This window comes from Staurois parvus, unplaced genomic scaffold (assembly GCF_062004578.1).
Source record: "Staurois parvus isolate SC_StPar_1 unplaced genomic scaffold, SC_StPar_1.0 ptg000193l, whole genome shotgun sequence".
In the NCBI taxonomy this organism is placed as follows: domain Eukaryota; kingdom Metazoa; phylum Chordata; class Amphibia; order Anura; family Ranidae; genus Staurois; species Staurois parvus.
In genome coordinates this window covers 316,183-338,688 of record NW_028317989.1, presented here as the reverse complement: position 1 = coordinate 338,688, position 22,506 = coordinate 316,183, and the positions used below count along the sequence as shown (strand labels likewise).

The following is a 22,506-nucleotide window of genomic DNA, read 5'->3' as shown; positions in this document are numbered from 1 at the left end:
TCCAAATAAATAGTAACATAAAGGAATAGACAGTGATAAACAGCAACCAGGTTAAGATTTGCACTCTCAGGCTTTCTCTAACACTGGCCATAAAAATTAAGATTTCCCTTAATTAAGATTTATCCCTCTGTGCCTGAACATGAGAAATCACTCAATTCCCAACATAAATGGAAGAGTCTACAGCTATTGTATTCTGACAGCCAGCAACCATGACTGTCAGAGTACCTGATTGGATGGAGGCACTGCTCGGCCACCATTGACTGAAAAATCGAGTTTTGTCAGGATGGTTGGTACTGACAGGGCCACCCACAGAATGTATTGTGGCTTAGTCAGTGAGAATCTGATCAGATTCAATCTCTGTATCGTCAGCCTAATGCAGGCCATAGATGGGTCGAAAATCGGCCGATTTTTCGGCCGAAAATAAAATCGGCCGATTTTCGGAGCGTTAGTGGGCTATTTTTTTGGCCGTTTTTTGGTATTTTGGCCGTTTTTTTTAATCGGGAAAGTTGGAAAAAAATCGGCCGATTTTGCCGATCGGCCAATTTTCGCGGCAATAATGGGCTAATCGGACGATTTTTTACCGATAAAAAATCTGCGCATGAGCAGTGACCTGCAAGAGGAAGACAAAAAGAAGAAAAAGAAGAAGAGGAAGAAGAAGAGGATGAAGAAAAAGAAGAGGATGATGATGAAGAAGAAGAGGATGATGATGAAGAAGAAGAGGATGATGATGAAGAAGAGGATGATGATGATGAAGAAGTAGAAGAAGAAGAGGATGATGATGATGAAGAATAAGAGGATGATGAAGAAGAAGAAGAGGATGATGATGAAGAAGTAGAAGAAGATGAGGATGATGATGAAGAAGAAGAAGAGGATGATGATGATGAAGTAGTAGAAGAAGAGGATGATGATGAAGAAGATGAAGAGGATGATGATGACGAAGAAGTAGAAGAAGAAGAGGATGATGATGACGAAGAAGAAGAAGAGGATGATGATGACGAAGAAGAAGAGGATAATGATGAAGAAGTAGAAGAAGAGGATGATGATGAAGAAGTAGGAGAAGAAGAGGATGATGATGATGAAGTAGAAGAAGATGAAGAAGAGGATGATGATGATGAAGAAGTAGAAGAGGATGATGATGATGATGATGAAGAAGAAGAGGATGATGATGAAGAAGTAGTAGAAGAAGAAGAAGAGGATGATGATGAAGAAGTAGAAGAAGATGAAGAAGAGGATGATGATGAAGAAGTAGAAGAAGAGGATGATGATGAAGAAGAAGAGGATGATGAAGAAGAAGAAGAAGAGGATGATGATGACGAAGAAGGAGAAGAGGATGATGATGAAGAAGAAGTAGGAGAAGAAGAGGATGATGATGACGAAGAAGGAGAAGAGGATGATGATGAAGAAGTAGAAGAAGATGAAGAAGAGGATGATGATGAAGAAGAAGTAGGAGAAGAAGAAGAAGAAGAAGAAGGATGATGATGAAGAAGAGGATGATGATGATGAAGAAGTAGAAGAAGAAGAGGATGATGATGATGAAGAAGAAGAGGATGACGATGATGAAGAAAAAGAAGAAGAGGATGATGATGAAGTAGAAGAAGATGAAGAAGAGGATGATAATGAAGAAGTAGAAGAAGATGAAGACGAGGATGATGATGAAGTAGAAGAAGAGGATGATGATGACGAAGAAGAAGAGGATGATGATGAAGAAGAGGAGGATGATGATGAAGTAGAAGAAGAAGAAGAAGAGGATGATGATGAAGAAGTAGAAGAAGAGGATGATGATGAAGAAGTAGAAGAAGAAGAAGAGGATGATGATGATGATGAAGTAGAAGAAGAGGATGATGAAGAAGAAGAAGAAGAAGAGGATGATGATGAAGAAGGAGAAGAAGAAGGATGAAAAATAAGAGGAATTCCAGTCCGGCAAAAAGTGTCTCTGCAGAGAGCTCCGCTATTTCTTTGACAGTTCCTTGACATTTACAGAGGTTGCAACATTGTATCTATTTGTTTCCGAATAAAAACATCTGTATCCTAAATGGATACAAATAGATACATTGTTGCAACCTCTGTAAATGTCAAGGAACTGTCAAAGAAATAGGAGAGCTCTCTGCAGGGACACTTTTTGCCGGCTGTAGACGGGATGAAAATCGCCCGATTTTTTTTACCATTAATGGTAACGTCAGCCACTTGAACGACCGATTTTTCGTTTTTTTAAAAGAAAAATCGGCCGATTTTCGACCCATCTATGGCCTGCATAAGAGTGCTTATGGTCATCATGTGGGCGGGGCTTACTGCGCCCATATGTGGACCCAGAGAGAGTGCTCGCCAGAGCCGCCAAAGGCGGGCTAAAGCTGCCATAAAACACAAGGCTAGTGTTTAAGGCAGCACTCCAAATTAAAAGTGACACTTATCCATAAGAACATGATAAACGCCTTGTAATCCATGGCCAAACGTCTGTACTCACATTCTCACATTCAACGTCTTACATTGTTCATTCTATATATTAGTTACTCTTTACACTCATATGCACTATGAGTACCAGATCTTCAATACACTTCATATTCTTCTCTCTGTATTGTGCAGTATTCCTGAGCTGGTACTGCTGAGTTTGTACCGGACTCCACCAGTCCAGTAACCTGTCGTCTAATTCCCAGTGACATTGATTCATATGTTTCACATAAATACTAGGAAGCTGTACTCCTGTACATAAACTGTGCATACTCTTTTCCTGGGACCTCACTCCATTTTCCATGACTCCCAGGCTGGGTCCCTAGGACGCCCCGCACCGCGATGTTGGACCCAGTATTGGGCTCCGATTGCTAGGGACGGAGCATAATCACAAAAGCCTGGGGCTTCTGTCACCTTTGCCAAGTCACATCTTCCTAACCGGCTGGCTGTATACAGGGTGGATTTGATTTAAATCAAACTGATTTAAATCACGATTTAAATCACTAGTCAGTAAGGCTTGATTTAAATCCTAGTTTTCTACATAAAGACTAATTCTTGCTGGTATAACTTTAATATACAAGTAGATGAAGATTTTTAGAATAACAACTTTTCATATTAGTTTTTTTATCCCCAGTTTAATAGGTTAATCATTCATATTTGGACAACTTTTCTGTTGTATTTAGGAAGGAGAAAAATAATCATTACCTTAATAATAACAATTTAAATAGATTTATTCAACTGAAACAATAACATTCCAGCATATGTTATTTGCTTAAACAAACATCCATGTTTCTTAACTAATTTGGCTAAACAAAATATATATATTTTCAGAAACTTAGACTGTCAGCCCCTTCCTCCTCACACTCAGGCTACGTTCACACTAGCCTTGTGTGCAGGCGGCAGAGAGGCGTTTGGGAAGCGTTTTTACCGCTTCCCAAACGCCTCTGCCAATTCTGCACATTACAGCACATGGTGCTGTTCTAACGGGAGCGTTTGCGTCGCGTCGCGTTGCGTCGCGGCAAAACGGACGCCTCTGGACGAGTCAGGAGGCTTTGAAGCCTCCTATTCTCGTCTATGGTGCCGCTCCGCAAACGCCCGGCCGGCGTTTGCGGTGCGGTTGCGACGCGGTTGCGGGGCGTTTGCGGAGCGGTAACACCACTCAAACTGCATTATAGGCGTTTGTGGGGCGTTATTAACGCTCGGCAAACGCCTAGCAACCGCCGCTAAACCGCGCATGCGGCGTTTGCGGAGCGTTTGCCGAGCGTTAAAAAACGCTCCGCAAACGCCGGACCAACGCTTGCCAAACGCTATAGGGGCGTTTGGCAAGCGTTGGCAAAACAGCCTAGTGTGAACGAGCCCTAAGTTTCACTTTCTTCTTGTGCAGATCTATTCCACTCCAAACAATCAGAAAAATATTGTTTCTATTCTATTCCGTGAACTTCTTGAAATTTAGCACTGAAGGGGTTGATTCTGTATTCATAGGTTTGTAGACGTTAGGATTAAGGTCTTTTTCTTAACTCTGTTCATGTTATAACATTTTTGCTGTGAAGAGGCATGTGATCTCCGCTGAGTCCAATTCAGTTTTGAGAACTGCAAAAGTAAACTAAGCATCTGTGATAATATCTTGTAGGCAGAGAAACTGCCCAATAATCTTACAAAAACCTCTGGAAGAGAATGACATTGTGAATGGATTAATGGAATTTATTTACCAAAATAATTAAACATATACAGCCTTATTCTACATAATTAAAAAACTAATCCTTATTTCATGATGGAATAACCTTTGGATGGTAATATATTTTCCTCAAAAAGCATTTTATTTAAAAAAATCTGATTTAAATAAAAAAAATCAGATTTTTTTGATTTTTAAAAATAAAATCATTGATTTTTATCCACCCTGTATGTATATATCTTACCCTATTGTACAGCGCTGAGCAAACTGTTGCCGCTATATAAATCATGTACTGTAAATAAATTGGATCTCAGACAGATGGCTTTTCTATATCACAGGGCAAGCACGTCTTGTCTGATTCTGTTCTGATATATATCATACGACGTTTGGCCAGTGTGCGGACCCAACATTAAATCTGCACGGGCAGCATTAGGAAGTAGCAGGAATACAACGGTGTGTCCATACTGTAGGTGGTATGGATCCAATACTACTCCGCTAAGACTGGAGTAGTATTGGATCCATACATTGGGGCCTGATGAATACGGAGGTGCATATTGAGCTGTTCAACTTAGTACACCCTTGCTTGCCCAGGGTGTGGGGGACATTCAGTAGTGCCAAGTGTCCCAATCTGTCCTGACTTCCAATACACCTGTTTAAAGGCAGTAGATACATTCACTGCAATTTTCACCACTAGAATATTAACCTAAAAATAATATTGTTATAATAGGATTATCAGCGTAAGGTCATATACTCATTTGTGGACTTAATGTGCCCGAGATTCTTTACATTTCCAGTCTTAGTGGAGTAGTATTGGATCCATACCACCTACAGTATGGACACACCGTTGTATTCCTGCTACTTCCTCATGCTGCCCGTGCAGATTTAATGTTGGGTCCGCACACTGGCCAGACGTTGTATGATATCCTATCAGAACAGAATCAGACAAGACGTGCTTGCCCTGTGATATAGAAAAGCCATCTGTCTGAGATCCAATTTATTTCCAGTACATACTCAGACATGGGTCCTTGGCAAATATAGGGTACGATCTAAACTAGGTAAATGCTGAATACATGTTTATCCTGACTTTCTGCATAACTTGTCGATGAACTTAGCTCTTTGTACGTGTTGTTTATCGAATGTAGGGTTAAAGGTCACTAAGGCTGGGCTGTAATTACAGAGCTAAGCAAAACAAGATGAACTGGTAAAAGTTACGGGAACACAACATGCATACTCCAGTCAGCCCTAATAGGCTTCTCTGTGATAAATGAATATATCCTTTTACATACTGACACAGAAGAGTGCTAAACTTTGACCAAATGGCATTGCAATTACAACAGCTTTTGGTACAAGACGATTATTTTATTGCTCCTTTTACAGTAAAACGGTCCATATGCATAACACCTTTCCTCCAGTCTCAACCAGTCTTGACTGAGATGGAATCGAAATGAATGTGTAAGTTAGTGATTTCATTTGCATGGAGAGGGGATCAAGATTGCCTTGAAAGAACCTAGCGGAAATTCTGAACACTATTTTTTTTTCTTATAGACAACTTTATTGAAACTTCACCACTCATTGCATACAACATAAGATGAGTACACGGCAGGGGGCCCAATACAATAGAATAGTACAGCGGAAACCTGGCAACTTCAGTAGAGCTCCACTGCCCACATGGGTAAAGTAGGCATACAAAAAAGAAAAGCAAAAGTATTTTATTTATTTCAGGTACTTATATAGCACTATCAATTACACAGCGCTTTACATATATATATATATATCATGCATTTATATCAGTCCCTGACCCTCAAGGGGCATACAATCTAAGGTCCCTAACTCACATCCATACTTACACATACTAGGGCCAGTTAAACAGGAGCCAATTAACCCACCAGCATGTCTTTGGAGTGTGGAAGGAAACCAGAGCACCTGGAGGAAACCCATGCAGGCACAGTGAGAACATGCAAACTCCAGGCAGGTGGTGCCGTAGTTGGGATTTGAACCAGCGACCCTAGTGCTGCCAGGCAGAAGAGCTAACCATTAAGCCACTGTGCTGCCCACAAAGTACCATATAAACTCAAGAGTAAAGTAACAAAGCTAGGAAGGGTCAACTGCTTTTAGGGAATAACCAAGCAGTCCACTTCCATGTCTCTCACGGAAGTGGTCAAGTTCAGCAAAGGTGCCACAACAGCATGAGGCAGATGTCACAGTGAACTCCTACAGTGCATATGTACAGCAACAAAGACAGACATGTACATCGCGTCAGTCTTCAATAATCTAAGCAGGAAAGCTGCTGGTAAAAGGAGGAGGAAGCCCGATATATTTAAAAATACCAATTATTTCTCTAGTTGTTGCTGCCCCAACAGACATAGGGCTATAATCAGGATTAGACAGTCTAGTTTCAAGATTCTGACCACTTTCAACCGATATTTTTCCATAACCTGCATTGGAGCTGTCAGTTATAGTCCACCACAATCGATTGAGTTCAGGTAAAAAAACTAATGGGAGCTAGATCACTTGCTTCAGGCAACCACTTTTGACTGTATGTTCAATTCTTGGAGGATCAAAAGTGCTTGAAGTTGCCTCAAAGCCATGTGTATAGCTAGCGTCCTGATGAAGCTGCTAACAGTTAAGATGTGGGTGGCCCTGTTGGCATCCCCCCACCTGACATACTTTGACCTGAAAATTGAAGAAGCCAGGAAGGAACTTGTCAGCCGAACAGCAGCGAATGAATTAATTCACTGTTTGGGTATTTCAGAAGTTGCGGGTGCCGGCTGTCAGAATACAATAGGCGGAAGGAGAGATATGTCCATCTGTGCTCTTCAGTGTGGATAGGTGAATGTATTTTTTATTTTTTTTTACATTGGCCTAATCATCGTGAGCCACTATTGCCCAGTTTGGCAATATGGCTCCTGATAATGTCCTTTCCCTTGTTGTCCTATGGGTAGCACAGTACTGGCTTCGGGGTGTAGCCTTAAAATATGTCAGCCTTAAAATATGCAGGTCAGTGCATATGCAGTTCTGTGCACCCCATCTGCAGTTCTTAAATTGAAACTGAACTTTGCTCATTCAAGGCAAAGTGGTAGGCAAAAGATGTATTACTTACCTTTCCTGGCTTTGGCAGGTTCCAGCGCTGTGCTCAAGCTACTCCCCCATATCCTGACGTGCCAAGTACAGTATATCACTCAATAGTAAATCACTACGAGAAACAGTAGTAATTAAGGATCAGCACAGAATATTGACACTCCTGGAAGTGTCAGTTCCTGAAGAAACAGACAATGTTTCTTCAATTTAGGGCACTGAGAGGTAAGTATTTACTCTCTTCTCCACAGGTATAGCTGTTATTTCAAGTTTAATGTGTGTGACAGAGTCACTTCAAAGAGATTTCCAGAATGATCTGATTATGAAAACTGCAGCCCTGTTCAAAAGCCATGTGAAAATTCTCCCAATACTTTACCAAGTAATTCAATGAAACCCAGATCAAAAGTACACCTTTGTAAATTGAGTAAACTTTTGCAATCATAGCAGGCTTGTAATGTTTGCTGTAGCATTAATAGCTTACATACTGACTATGCGCGTTGCCTGAAGTTGATCTTTGTTAATAATATTCCAAGTGTATTGTGTGCTGTGACCTTTGCTCTATATTGCAAATGAACAGTTGCTAGTTTTCTGATGATGAAACAGCTGGTGAGGCCCTCTGCTGTTTGCCATCAATTGTATTATGTCTAGCACATTCATAGAATTCCTGGCACAGAGACTGATTTTTGTATTCAGTGCAGCTATATCCTGAGTTGTACCAATTCAGGTAAATTTGGGGACATATTTATAAAAACAGGATTTTAGCAACAAAATATACAATGTACACCGGAGTCTTTGTATAAGCCAGTGGTGGGCAACCTTTTTTTTCAACTGAGCCAAATCTCGCCAAAAGCACAATTGAAATTTATTTTGAGAGCCACATTTTTAAAACTGAAAATACATCCCCCATATAGTAATTCATCCCCCATAGTAACTCATCCCCCATATAGTAACTCATCCCCCATAGTAATTCATCCCCCATATAGTAATTCATCCCCCATAGTAATTCATCCCCCCTATAGTAATTCATCCCCCATATAGTAATTCATCCCCCATATAGTAATTCATCCCCCATAGTAATTCATCCCCCATATAGTAATTCATCCCCCATATAGTAATTCATCCCCCATAGTAATTCATCCCCCATAGTAATTCATCCCCCATATAGTAATTCATCCCCCATAGTAATTCATCCCCCATAGTAATTCATCCCCCATAGTAATTCATCCCCCATATAGTAATTCATCCCCCATAGTAATTCATCCCCCATATAGTAATTCATCCCCCATAGTAATTCATCCCCCATAGTAATTCATCCACCATATAGTAATTCATCCCCCATAGTAATTCATCCCCCATATAGTAATTCATCCCCCATATAGTAATTCATCCCCCGTAGTAATTCATCCCCCATAGTAATTCATCCCCCATAGTAATTCATCCCCCATATAGTAATTCATCCCCCATAGTAATTCATCCCCCATAATAGTAATTCATCCCCCATATAGTAATTCATCCCCCATAGTAATTCATCCCCCATATAGTAATTCATCCCCCATAGTAATTCATCCCCCATATAGTAATTCATCCCCCATAGTAATTCATCCCCCATATAGTAATTCATCCCCCATAGTAATTCATCCCCCATATAGTAATTCATCCCCCATAGTAATTCATCCCCCATATAGTAATTCATCCCCCATAGTAATTAATCCCCCATATAGTAATTCATCCCCCATAGTAATTAATCCCCCATATAGTAATTCATCCCCCATAGTAATTAATCCCCCATAGTAATTCATCCCCCCTATAGTAATTCATTCCCCATATAGTAATTCATCCCCCATAGTAATTCATCCCCCATATAGTAATTCATCCCCCCTATAGTAATTCATCCCCCCTATAGTAATTCATTCCCCATATTGTGTCAGTTCACTTACCTTTGCTCCGCGCGTTCCTCTCGCCGTGTTCCCGCGCCGTTCCGGTCTTCAGGGCGGACTGTGAGAGGAGAGGAGTTCGTCACGCTGCCCCGCCTACATCCTGACAGCCAATGTTTGCCACGCTCCGCGGGCCGGATTAAAAGGTCCGCCGGGCCGTATGTGGGCCGTAGTTTGCCCATTGCTGGGCTAGCTGCAGAGTCCTGACTTTTGGGGCAGCCGCCCGAGAGGAGGGAGGGGCACACAGAAGAGCCGCATTAATGTGTGTAAAGAGCCGCATGTGGCTCGCGAGCTGCGGCTTGCCGACCACTGGTATAAGCTATAAGAAGTGTTGCAAATGTTGTAGATATATTAATTCTCTAAAACAGGCATCACTAAATGGCGGACTGAGTCACTGTACCATCTGGACCCATGCTGTCCCGCCATTGAGGAGCCTTTTCTTCCCCCAGCCGTTTCATGGTCATTCTCACAGAGCTGACAGCGGGAAGCAGGACAGTTCTGGATGGAGGGCGGGAGCTGCCTGAGGTTAACAAGCAGGTGATTGGTTGCTAGGATGAAGGGCAGTCCTAGCAATCAATCAATGTCTGTCAATCACTGTCTGTGTAAGGTAGGACAGTGGGGGGGGGGCAAAGTTAAAGGGGCTAAGGACATTAGTGTGAAGGGGGGCTGATGTGAAACGGAGCCAAGGACTGAATGTGGGGGTGCTGAGGACTGAATGTGGGGGGACTTAGAACAGTAATTTTTTTGGGGGGGGCTGAGAACAGTAATGTGGGGGAACTGAGGACAGTAGTGTGTGTGTGTGTGGGGGGGGGGGGTTGAGGACATTAAAATTCAAGTGGAGGAGCTATGGCCTGAAATGTGAAGGGCTAGAGGCTGTCATATGGGGGAGCTGAGTGCATTAAAGGATGGGGGGGGGGCACTGAGGACAGTAATGGGGGAGCTAAGGACTGTGGTGTGTGGAGGCTGAGGACATTAAAGTGGGGGCTGAGAACTGTAATGCGGATTGTTTGAAAACAGTAACATGGAGGGGGCAGAAGACAGTAAAGCCTACATGAGATTCGGACCTCTGACACATGAAAATTTTACTGCCCGGACCTCGGTGAATTTTATTTCAATATCCCTGCCCTAAAGTATCCTTGTGACAGTCTGTGTAAAGACCTTCCATCCAACCCACTGTTACCTCTCCAGCAATCCCCTAATGCTCTCAGCCAGCAATATGGGGGAGCATGTGGCCTCTATCCCCGATATTGAGCTTGGGCCTAGTTACTAGACTGAGCACTATCACATGATGCAGAGAGTGACAGCACTGCTCTCTCTCATTTCTAGGCACCAGGTATTTTAGTGGTGACTGTGGCAAAATAATAATTGGTTGTGGATCACCTGAGAAAATGGCTTCAGAGGTTTGGGGAGAGAGCTTTTACACAGACACTATCAATTTTTCCTGAATGGGTAAAATGACAGTGTCTCTTTTTGTACCAGAGTTGTGTAAAGGTACACAACAGTACAAATTACAAATTTAACATTAAAATGCACATAGAGAATATAGCTGCTGAGTATCCTGTCCAGATACTGCTTCTCAGAACTGGTCCACCCCACTTAGTTTGATGATCCTGGAACACACCTGCTGGGGATGCTGGGACACCCTCTTTGTGCGTTTCATATGAAGAAAGCCTGATGAAAAAAGCATACCAGTACTTAAAATATTTACACAGCTAACAATAAAATTCAACCCTGCCTGCCTAGTACTGACCCTCATTCGAGCTGTGATTTGGTGATTCTGAACACGTGTGCTGGTGATGCTGGAACTCCCATCTTTATGCCTTTAACACACAGAAAGCCTGATGAAAAAAAACAAAATAACAGTGCTCAGCAGATTCTCACTGCTATCAATCAGATCTAATTCTGTCTGTCTCCAATTGACCCTCTGTTGAGCATTTGTGCATATTCTGCGATGATGTGCACAAAATTTAGGGCAAAATAAGGCAACTTTCTGACTTTAGTAAAGTTGTTGTATATGGTGGCTAGATAAAAATGTTAAAGAGTAGGTTCACCTTTTCATGAAAAATAAAAAGGTGGCCTAACTCTAAATTTCCTGGCCACCCCTCAGGGCCCTGTTGCACTTAAGGGCCTTGATGCTCCGCACTACCACTGTAGCATACCCTTCACCACAATACACAGCCCTGGAGTGAGTATACATAATAATGCTCACAATGGCAAGCTCTCATTGGTCAGGAGCAACCACATGGTTCCAAATTAGAATTTATCCTACATCAGGTATTTGCTGATAGCGGCTTATGTACCTAATATTTGTTCTGTTTTGTGGTTATAACTGCAGTTTCCAGCAGATATAATAACTATCACTGTAGGAACAAACTGGTTGCTGATCAAACCCCTAAAAGTATGCAGAACACAATACTAGTGATTTACAAATGCTGACTAATTCTGTCAACTACTGATTTTATTTTCCATCATAACTGAAAAATAAAGCTATAAATATTTTTGTTCTTTTTTAATACATTTCTAGGGGTTGTATTTTATTTGTTTAACTTCAAAATAAAAAGTATTTGCTTACTGATTGCTATAGGTTTTTATGGCACAGTGACAGTTTTTACATTTGTGGTATACAACATTCCACTTATATGTAATCTTGAATTTTTTATGTATGTTTGTCTTTTATGTCACATTTTATACCTCGGTGGCTGTCTCTCTATATATATTCTCCTTACTGAGTAATGTTCTTCTATCTTGTGTTTAGTCTTCAGAATTGATGCTGTGGTAGTTATGCATGTTTTCAAGGCAATTTAGAGATCAGGGTGATGTTGCTACCATGCATACTGTATTTCTAGACTGAACATGAGTGAAGTCTCACTATTACTATATCTTTTCATGTATAGGCCCTGCTCCCGGACAGTTAAAGCATGGGTGGAGGCACAGCGGGTAAGATGCCGCAGGGCACACGCTGTGCAGACGCTCAGCGCACAGATGGAGCGTCTCCCTCCAGGTGTCCGAGAATTTGTGATAAGAGGAGCTGAATTGTGTGATCCCCAAAACATCCACATATGTGATGGGTCTCCTTCCGAAAATAACACCCTTCTGACCTTATTACAGCAGGAGGGGATGCTGAAGAAACTAAGCAAGTACTCTAACTGGTAAGCTGCCATTTCCATAAAGTATACAATATAGCCAAGGATGTGATTATATCCATAGCAGAGCTTGCTAATGGTTTGGGGCCTGAAGCTGTTTGACTACACAATGACTTATGCAGAAATAGCATTTTTCAAATATATTTTTGGATATAGAATTTAGGAACCTATACATAATTGCAATGAAATACATTTGTGTCAGGTAGGCAAATAAATGTAGAGTTTAAAGACGACGGGGACCTTTAGTGGTTTTGCTATGGGGTTCTATCACTTATAGTTCTGGTCCTAAATCCAACCAGTTTTCTTAGGCATATTTTCATGATTGCTTATTTTATTAGTCCATGTTCTTTTTCAGTGTTTTTGTGTGTCCTTGTTGATATTGCTTAGTTGTTTTGTTTTTTTTTATAATAAATGTGAGCTTTGGCCGACTTTCTATTTAGGCAATAAATTGAACTATTATGGTTTTACCTATTTTCTGTTATATAGCTGGTTGGCAAGAACTGACCCAAAAGATGTAGCCCGAGTGGAGAGTAAGACTGTTATAGTGACTGACAGGCAAAGGGACACTGTGCCAATTCCACTGGAAGGTGTAAAAGGACAGCTGGGGAACTGGATGTCCCCTCAAGACTTTGAGCGAGCAAAAAGTGAACGTTTCCCTGGCTGCATGAAAGGTTTGTATCATTTGTCTGAGGTTTGTTAATAGACTGGCCTGGTCTGTTCATGGTGCCAATGCCACAAATGATTCCAGAGCAATAATGTCACAATCTCACAAGGTATGGAATGTAAATTACCGTATGTCAGTCTAGCGCTCAAAGTGGTAGTAAAGTCCTATTTGCCAATGCCACAAATGATTGCAGAGCAATAATATGACAATCTGACAGTGTATAGAATGTAAATTATGTCAGCCTTGCACTCAAAGTGGTAGTAAAGTCCTATTTGCCAATGCCACAAATGATTGCAGAGCAATAATATGACAATCTGACAGTGTATGAAATGTAAATTATGTCAGTCTAGCACTCAAAGTGGTAGTAAAGTCCTATTTGCCAATGCCACAAATGATTGCAGAGCAATAATATGACAATCTGACAGTGTATAGAATGTAAATTATGTCAGCCTAGCACTCAAAGTTGTAGTAAAGTCCCATTTTTTATTTATACCTTTAGGTAACCCTATAATAAGGCTTACCTGTAGGTACAATAAATATCTTCTAATTGTGCACTGTTTAGGAGATAATTACTTTAGTAGCAGTGACATGACTGGCGCATGCGCACTCAATGGATGACATGCAGGCTATTGAGAGTTGTTCAGAGCCGTGCAAATGAGCCGAAGTAACATCATTGCAACTCAGCTATTCAGAGCCCGCGAACCTGGAAGGAAGATCGGGTGAAAATGGAAGCCCTGTCAGCGGTGACAGCATGCCACTGGAGGACTTTGTTTTAAGGTAAGTCTGTCATAATATGCTAGTATGCGATGCATACTAGCATATTATGACATTATCCTGCAAGGGCCCTAGTTTTGTTTGCAGTTTACTACTGCTTTAAGGAAATAAGTAACACTGGGGAAATCTATCTAGTTCCTATTCCATCAGTAGGTGGCCCAGTCTTCACCACTCCTCCCACCATCCTTTGACTGAAAAATCAAAGGAGCAGGGTGTAAAATTATAAGCCGAGCTGGGTCTGCATCCAATCAGATGCAGGCACTCTTCGGGTATTCTGATAGTCCGCCGTGTTGGCTGTCAGAATACAATAGCTACAGCGGCAAATTTGTCTGTCTGTGCTTTTTTAGCTTGGATGAAGGTATCTATGGGTTGAAAAAAAAGAAAGCTATGATTTTATGGCCAGATTTAGTTTGTTATTCTTTCTCCATATATTCCCCACTCCTATTTCATATATATCCTCTATCATCTTACTCTCTATCTCATTATTTATGTGTTTGATTTGTTTTTCCTAGGTCGCACTATGTATGTATTACCATTTAGTATGGGCCCAGTTGGTTCCCCACTGTCTAAGTATGGGGTTCAGCTCACAGATTCTCCCTATGTAGTGGCCAGCATGCGCATCATGACTCGAATGGGTAAACCAGTGTTAGATGTACTGGGTGATGGTGAATTTGTGAGATGCTTGCACTCCGTGGGACAGCCACTTCCTCTTAAAGGTAGGATAAAATCTCTATGTTATCTTTTGATCAGTATGCATCATATAAATACTGTATATATGTTATATGTGATGTATTTTTATTTTTCTGAACAGCACCCCTTGTGAATTCCTGGCCCTGCAATCCTGAAAAGACAATAATTGCCCATGTCCCTGATAACCGTGAAATTGTGTCCTTCGGCAGTGGATATGGAGGAAACTCTCTGTTGGGGAAAAAATGCTTCGCTCTGCGCATTGCCTCCCGAATCGCAAAGGATGAGGGCTGGTTGGCGGAGCATATGCTGGTGAGAGAGGAGCTTATAGCACCCTGTACACTCTCTCCTGCACTAGACCCTCTGTCTTCTGTTTCCTGAGCCTTTCCTGTTACTGTACATTCTTTTGTTATGGGGTTTTTTTCCCATGTTAGATTTTGGGGATCACAAACCCTGCTGGACGTAAGCGTTACATCGCAGCTGCTTTCCCAAGTGCATGTGGAAAAACAAATCTGGCCATGATGAAGCCAGCGCTGCCTGGCTGGAAAGTACAGTGTGTGGGAGATGACATTGCCTGGATGAAATTCGACAGTGAAGGTGAGTGGTACAATTAGTTGCTGTAGCAGGGCTGCCAAAAGGGAACACAGTGAACTAAGCAGTAAGATTAAAATAGCAAGGGCAAAATCAGTGAAGATGGATGCATTTTCTTTGTTACTGTAAAGATATATTCCTTACAGACATAAAAATGTGTAATTCATATACACATAGAGAATGCACCCTCCTGTACAGTGCATCTAATATTCATTCTGTCATTAAATCTGTGGACCAGACTGCCCCGATCTGCAAAGGTAGCCAAAAACCCAGTCTTTTAGCATACTCTCATCCACACCCCCACATCTGAAAACAGATGGGAAAATGGATCTTAAAGGGCACCTGTTTAAGAAGAATATGTAGGCAGCTTTTGCTAACATGTGTTTCTACAAATAGCTAGTTTCATGGCTTGAATACTTTGTGAGTCTCTGCCCTAGAACAGGTACGGATATGAGGAATCGGGACTACAAATCTACTCTACCTATTTGATATGTACTTGTTTTAGAAAAAAATACTTAAGACCCATACACATTGGCCAAATATCAGAAGAATCAGCCAATACAGTAGATATCAGCCAACATTTGGCCCATGTGCACAGGTTCTTGTTTGGCAGAAGAGGATAACATGGCCAGCTTCTGTCAAACGAGCCTACTGGAAAACCAGCAGCTGACTGGTATCCGAATAGCGCTCTCAGCCAATGTGCTTAGATGGGGGGGGGGGGTCCTCCTGTCAGAACACAATAGCTTAGTGGAGAGATCACTGTACTAACATTGCATCATTAGAACAGAGACCTCCTCGCGAGCTCCTACGGTTTTTTTTTTCCGCTGCGCTAAATGAAAAAAAAACTTACCGTTTGTACCATACTGGAATCTAGAGATGTCAGGAAACTAGCATTTTAAGAGGGAGGCCATTGAAGAAAACATGTACTAAGAAAACATAGGGGAGTCCATTGCAGACCATGCCAGAAAATGCCAGTTGTCTGGCTGTAATGTTAAATTAGTGGCTTTAACATTTTCTGAAGTACAGACCTGGAAAGAAAGTATGTAGATAAGAAGGTCTTATTTCACTTTAAGCCCTCCTGCACAGTAGACGTTTTAACGCTGCTCCTAGGGGCGTCTTGCCTTATTTTTATTTTTTTTTCTGCCTCTAAATGCTCCTGCATGTTAGCCTATGTGTCCATGCAAACCCACTGCCAGCGCATCCAGGAACATTGGCATATTGGCAGAAATAAATGCTTGATGCCTGTAAATGTGTGTAAACACGCCTAAGTAATAGGAGCATTTAGCTCTTGAGAGTTAATTCATTTCAATGGCCAGAATAAATGATTACTCTGGTCAATTAAATTAATTAACACTCAAGTGCTAAACACACATAAACGCATTACATGCGTTTATATGCATTAAGTGTTTATTCTGGCAAAACACAGCAGGAAAGCCATCTAGAAGAGTTGGCAACTCAGTAAGTCAGAGACAGACATCTAATATTTTCAGAAAGAGGTACAGGATGCCTGTAGACATCTGTAGGTACAAGTTCCTTGCATAGCAGACTGCTGTGTCCTCTCAGCTCTTAGGCCTGTTCACACCTAGAATGTTTAAATAGTGTATGCGCTACTCAATGCTGCTGCATCATGTGTATTCGAGTTGCCAGTCATTTACAACACACTTGCACTTCAGCACACCACAACACACAAAGAGGGATGCAATGTGGTGCAGTTGAAGCCTTTTCAAAATAAATGGGCGGCAATAATGTGGCAAAGCTGGACCTATGATTAAGGCTGTTGTAGCACATGCATTATTGTAGCACAGCATAGTGTAAACAGGACCAAAATGAGCAATGTAAAAGCATTATCTGTGTGTGTTGCTGGTTTAGAAAGCCTGGTACTACCCACTCCGTGCTTGAATGCTGGCGATCTGCTGCGTGATATTGCCAACAATTCTCTTTCTCTTCTGTGTATCAGTCAGTCCTGCAGATTTGCTTTAATATGCTCATTCTGATTATACATATCTACAATCAAACCCTTGTCTACCCCCATTTCAGTTTGTCTATACTATTTGCAGAAATTTATAGATGAGAATATCAGTTTTCAAATAGAGCAAATGCTAAATGCTTTGTAGATTTGCTCAGTATGTGGAGAATTATACAGTTTGTGACTTACGGTTGCTGGATCCTAAATTGTGAGATTCCCCATAAATCTGACAGATTGTCGTGCAAATATTCATGGAAATAAAAAATATACAAATTACTGATTTTTCTGATTTAGTCATCCATATTTAATTATACACAGGATGACAACAAGCTTCAACCCAGCACCCAAGCACTAAAGCCCTGGGGACCACAAGTGATTATGAAAACTTATAAATTATAAACAGCCTTAATTTTGATTCTTTGGGTATTTCCTCTTACTTAGCAGTTTACAGAATGACTTTAGTTGGTCTTAGAATCTGTAACAAAAATATACCTGCAGTTGTTCATCATAAAGCATTGTATCATCCATAAAGTTTGAGAACAGCAACATTCTTACTGTGTCCTTATCGCCGACATGCCCATGTTAAAATGGTTTCACTCCAAAAAAATTGTAGTCGAAATTATTTATTTGTTGTCCCCTGTACCAGGAATGTCCACCAGCTGCTATTTCTCCATAGTGAAAGCACAAAAAAAATAATTACCGCAAGCACTCTAGATCAAATGTTTTGTCTTTTACAGGATGTCTCCGTGCGATTAATCCAGAAAATGGATTTTTTGGAGTGGCTCCTGGCACTTCTATAAAGACCAACCCCAATGCCCTTAGCACAGCGGAAAGAAACACTATCTTCACTAACGTGGCAGAGACCAGTGACGGAGGGGTCTATTGGGAAGGGCTGGATCAAGAACTACCTCCCGGTGTTACAGTTACATCCTGGTTGGGAAAGCCATGGAAGAAAGGTCAGATGCCCTTTTTTCTTATTAACTAATCTGCATAGTTTTTGGATCTCCAGTTGTAATGAGAATTTTATATCTACAGGAGACAAAGAGCCCTCTGCACATCCAAACTCACGCTTTTGTGCACCTGCTGCTCAGTGCCCTATTATGGATGAGAGTTGGGAGTCTCCAGAGGGTGTTCCTATAGATGCCATTATTTTTGGTGGGAGACGGCCTGAAGGTAAGTGATTTACATATATATTGGTGCAATAATGCATTCCTATTTTCCTTGGTGTTTCTCTATGAAAGTCCTTTGATTGCCTACTATACTTGTTAATGAATATATATATATATATATATATATATATATATATATATTATATTCAATAACAAATATAGTAGGCACTATCAATATATATCATGCCATAGCCTCAAAATTACTAAATGTAAAACATATGCACTTCCTAGTGCTACTATTAATGAAACGTATCAAAGTACTGAAGTGAAATAAATAACATAGGTATATCAATGTCAGTTTCCAAAAACAAAGTCTATAAACAAGTAAAAATATGAAAGAGGTCATGGGAGATGCTTTGACGTCACGATGCTCGATGGTTCCATACGGACACCAGCTGGCAAGATTAGGTTTTTCACCACTGAAAAAAATCTGGAGGATACATTTTGGCACAAAGCGGTTTTACATCCAGATTATATGTGAGTGCAATTCTTTTAATAATAAAACAGTTTTAAAAGGATATCACGCTATGATCTGATTAATCCTCTACATAAACCACTGTGGAAGGAGGGCCTTCGATTGAACAAAGGAGGACCCCAAACAGCAAGATACCATCTCATCCATACTCTGACCCATTTAAAGGGACACAAGCGTTATATTCCCTTACTTAACGGTTTGATCATATATTTGAGGTGAGAGCACAACCGGTGGGGGAGCACATTTATGAAAGTTTGTTCACACAAAATTATCAATTAAGAAGCACAGGACATTTTATAATTTTTTGTTTTGTATATTTTTTTCTATGCATGTTTGAAGAAGTATATGTATGGACTTTTTTTCTAACCTCTTTCATATTTTTCTCACTTGTTTATGGACTTTGTTTTTGGAAACTGACATTGATTGATATACCTATTTTATTTATTTCACTTCAGTACTTTGATACGTATTAGTAATAGTAGCACTAAGATGCGCATATGTTTTACATTTAGTAATTTTGAGTGAAGCACGGCACAACTTTGGTATTTAGTATTGCTATGACACACTAGTATGAGTATGTGTTAGGTGTGGGCGATTCATTAGAATTAGAAGCTGTTTTCACTCACATAGCAGCTCACAAGTTTTATACATTTATTTTTGACAAATAGCATTTATGTTAAGGGTCAAGATAGCAGATCTTTCAGACAATGCCAGACTATAGCACATGGGAATCAGAGGGAAAAAGGAAAGATAGATCTTCAGATATAAACATTTCCTACTAAATATCTTAGATCAATAATGAGCATCTTCAATATGCAAGCATGCTGGTTAAGATCATTATTCTCCAATGAATTGCATAATTTGAAACAATTGAGCTGTGTATGTTTGTCCAAATACCTTTACTATGTATGTTAAGCTGGATATTGAAATATATTTTAGGTGTGCCGCTAGTATATGAAAGCTTCAACTGGAATCATGGTGTGTTTGTTGGGGCTTCTATGAGATCTGAAGCTACAGCGGCTGCAGAGCACAAAGGTGAGTCCAAAGATGATGCTTCGACAGACACAGCATCCCTTTTAGATGTATGCTCACTGACCACTTTATTAGGTACACCTTGCTGATGCCAAGAAAATATCTCCCACACCATTACACCACCACCTCCAGCCTGAACCATTATTACAAGGCAGGATGGATCCATGCTGTCATGTTTATGCCAATCTCTGACCCTACCATCTGAATGTAGCAGCAACCAGTCTGCCCATTCTCCCTGACCTCTGAGATCAACAAGGCACACAACTGCTGCTCACTGGATATTTTCTCTTTTTCGGACCATTCTTTCTAAACCTCAGAGATGGTTGTGTGTGAAAATCCCAGTAGATCAGTAGTTTTTGAAATACTCAGACCAGCCTGTCTGGCACCAACAACCATGCCATGTTCAAAGTCACTTAAATCCCCTTTCTTCCCCATTCTGATGCTGGGTTTGAACTTCAGCAAATCATCTTCACCTCTACATGTCTAAATGCATTGAGTTGCTGCCATGCAGTTGGCTGTTAAGCAATTTGTGGTACCAAGCAATAGAACAGGTGTACCTAATAAAGTGGCCGGTGAGTGTATAAGGATCCAGATTCTACTAAAATTGTATTTTTATATTCATTCAGGCAAAGTTATAATGCACGATCCATTTGCAATGCGTCCCTTCTTCGGATATAATTTTGGCCACTACCTCTCTCATTGGCTGAGCCTACAAAAAAGGGAAGGTCTTCGTCTTCCCAAAATCTTCCACGTCAACTGGTTCCGAAAGGATGAAAATGGACAGTTCTTATGGCCAGGTTTTGGTGAAAATGCCCGTGTGCTAGACTGGATCTTCCGTAGAGTAGAGGGAGAAGAGAGTGCACTGCAAACTCCTATTGGCTATCTCCCTGCTGAGGGTGCATTGAATTTGCAAGGGATAGGTGGAGTTGACACAAATGAGCTGTTTTCGCTCCCGAAAGGATTCTGGGAAAGAGAAGTACAAGAGGTGGGTAAATACTTGAAAGAGCAAGTTAATGATGACTTGCCACCACAAATTATGGAGGAGCTGAAGGGTCTTCATACCAGAGTGAGCCGCATGTGAAGATAAATGGAAGGAACACTACAAGGCCAGAAAGGGAGTGATAGGCACACCTCAGTTCATACATTGCACAAGTGCCTTTCTTTACATATCTGTAACACCATTTAAAACATTACAAGCTACCTTTTGAATTGAATGAACTACAAAAATAGGGGCAAGAAGCTTAATCACTATATAAAGTGATTCAGAATCTTGAAGACACAAGCCAAACAAAAAGCAGCAAGATGCTATATAACATGTATGCATCAAAGAATTCTATTCCTCTCAAACCGCCATCTGATGACCTCAGGAATTGTGATTGTATTTTTCTGTCTTTTTTAATATGAATAAACATTTTTTTTGTCTTTGGTGTCCTTCTTCTATTAACCTTCTGACATTTTGCGCCCGATACCCAAATCTGCAGTGTAACATACTGCATGCTAAAAGTTCCAAAACAAGTGTTATCAGAAGTGAGAATAATGCTTGATACAAAGTTTCACATGTATTAAATGATGACGTTAATCAAGAGAAAAGTTTCATGCATTTATAAGGTGTTTTTGCAATATTATTTATAATCTATATACATACATATTTTTATAAATAAAAAATATATATTTATATATTGTCCCCCCTCAAATTAAAGCTTGATGTGGATGCAACTCCTATCCTCCAAAAGAGGAGGCATGAGTGATCAAAGAACCATGCTCCTGTTCTGTACACCCCACCAAAGATTGGGAGCTCAGCAGGGATTACCAATTCAGTTAGGACCTACGTATGTTGATAGGCTTTGGGCTGGTGGTGATGGCATCCATTTGACATCATTTTGAGAAGCTTCTGATATTATTCAGAATTACTTGACAGGTGCATTTGACCAGCTCCCTCTGATCTGTAGGATGGGAATGCAAAAGCTGCTAGACTTTTATTTGTATATTAAATAGTATCATAAAGTGTATAATGTAAAAGGGGAATATGTGTATTAAAATTAAAGTCCAGCATCCACATCCACCCCTCCATTTTCCCCTCTTTATGCACAGTAAATTTGTATAAAAATTATTTGATTCTTTCTGGCATCTCTTAAACTACTACATGTGCAGAACCCTAATGCAAACATAAGCATGCCAGTGCCGCTTTGCTTTAACTACTACGGGCAGAGACTGAGGGGGTGAGGTGGGGGGTTGAGAGGGGTTGGGCTCCGTTTCCGCCACCCCCCTCTGCCAATCCCTCCACTGGCTTCCGATTGTGCAATGGATCAAATTCAAAATCCTAACACTGACGTACAAAGCCGTCCACCATACTGCCCCGAACTACATCACTGACCTAATATCCAAGTACTGCCCAGCACGCACACTCTGCTCCTCACAAGAAGTCCTTCCCTCTAGTTCCCTGGTCTCCTCTTCCCATGCCCGCCTCCAGGACTTCTCCAGGGTGTCACCCATCCTCTGGAACTCCCTGCCCCAACCCATCAGATTATCACCTACTCTCCTCTCCTTTAGGCGCACCCTGAAAACCCATCTCTTCAGGGAAGCCTACCCCACCCCCTGCTAACTTGCCGACCTCCTCCACTCTTCCTACCACTCCATCCCCCACAGCTATCTTCTCCTATACCACTATCCCCTCCCTCCTAGATTGTAAGCTGGAAAGAGCAGGGCCCTCAATCCCCTCATGTTTTGCATTGTATTGGTATTGTTCTGTCACATGTTCTGTCCCCCTTTGTAATGTACAGCGCTGAGTGAACTATTGGCGCTTTATAAATACTGTATAATAATAACTACAAGGGGACAGTCACAAGACCAGATGCCCTGCTCAAGGAGGAAGAACTGCA

General features: G+C 41.0%; 1 protein-coding gene across 1 annotated transcript in view; it reads left to right on the top strand.

Moving 5' to 3' along the window:
* The window catches only part of PCK2 (phosphoenolpyruvate carboxykinase 2, mitochondrial), a 28,013-nt gene extending 6,964 nt beyond the window's left edge, over window positions 1–21,049 (top strand). Inside the window, exons 2-10 of the mRNA XM_089677861.1 lie at window positions 12,021–12,275; window positions 12,756–12,940; window positions 14,220–14,423; window positions 14,519–14,706; window positions 14,829–14,991; window positions 17,689–17,907; window positions 17,987–18,124; window positions 19,535–19,630; window positions 20,254–21,049. Coding sequence (XP_089533987.1) covers window positions 12,021–12,275; window positions 12,756–12,940; window positions 14,220–14,423; window positions 14,519–14,706; window positions 14,829–14,991; window positions 17,689–17,907; window positions 17,987–18,124; window positions 19,535–19,630; window positions 20,254–20,708 — 1,903 coding nt within the window. The 3' untranslated portion in view covers window positions 20,709–21,049. The remainder of the gene's footprint in view (window positions 1–12,020; window positions 12,276–12,755; window positions 12,941–14,219; window positions 14,424–14,518; window positions 14,707–14,828; window positions 14,992–17,688; window positions 17,908–17,986; window positions 18,125–19,534; window positions 19,631–20,253) is intronic.
* The last annotated feature ends 1,457 nt before the right edge of the window (window positions 21,050–22,506 follow it).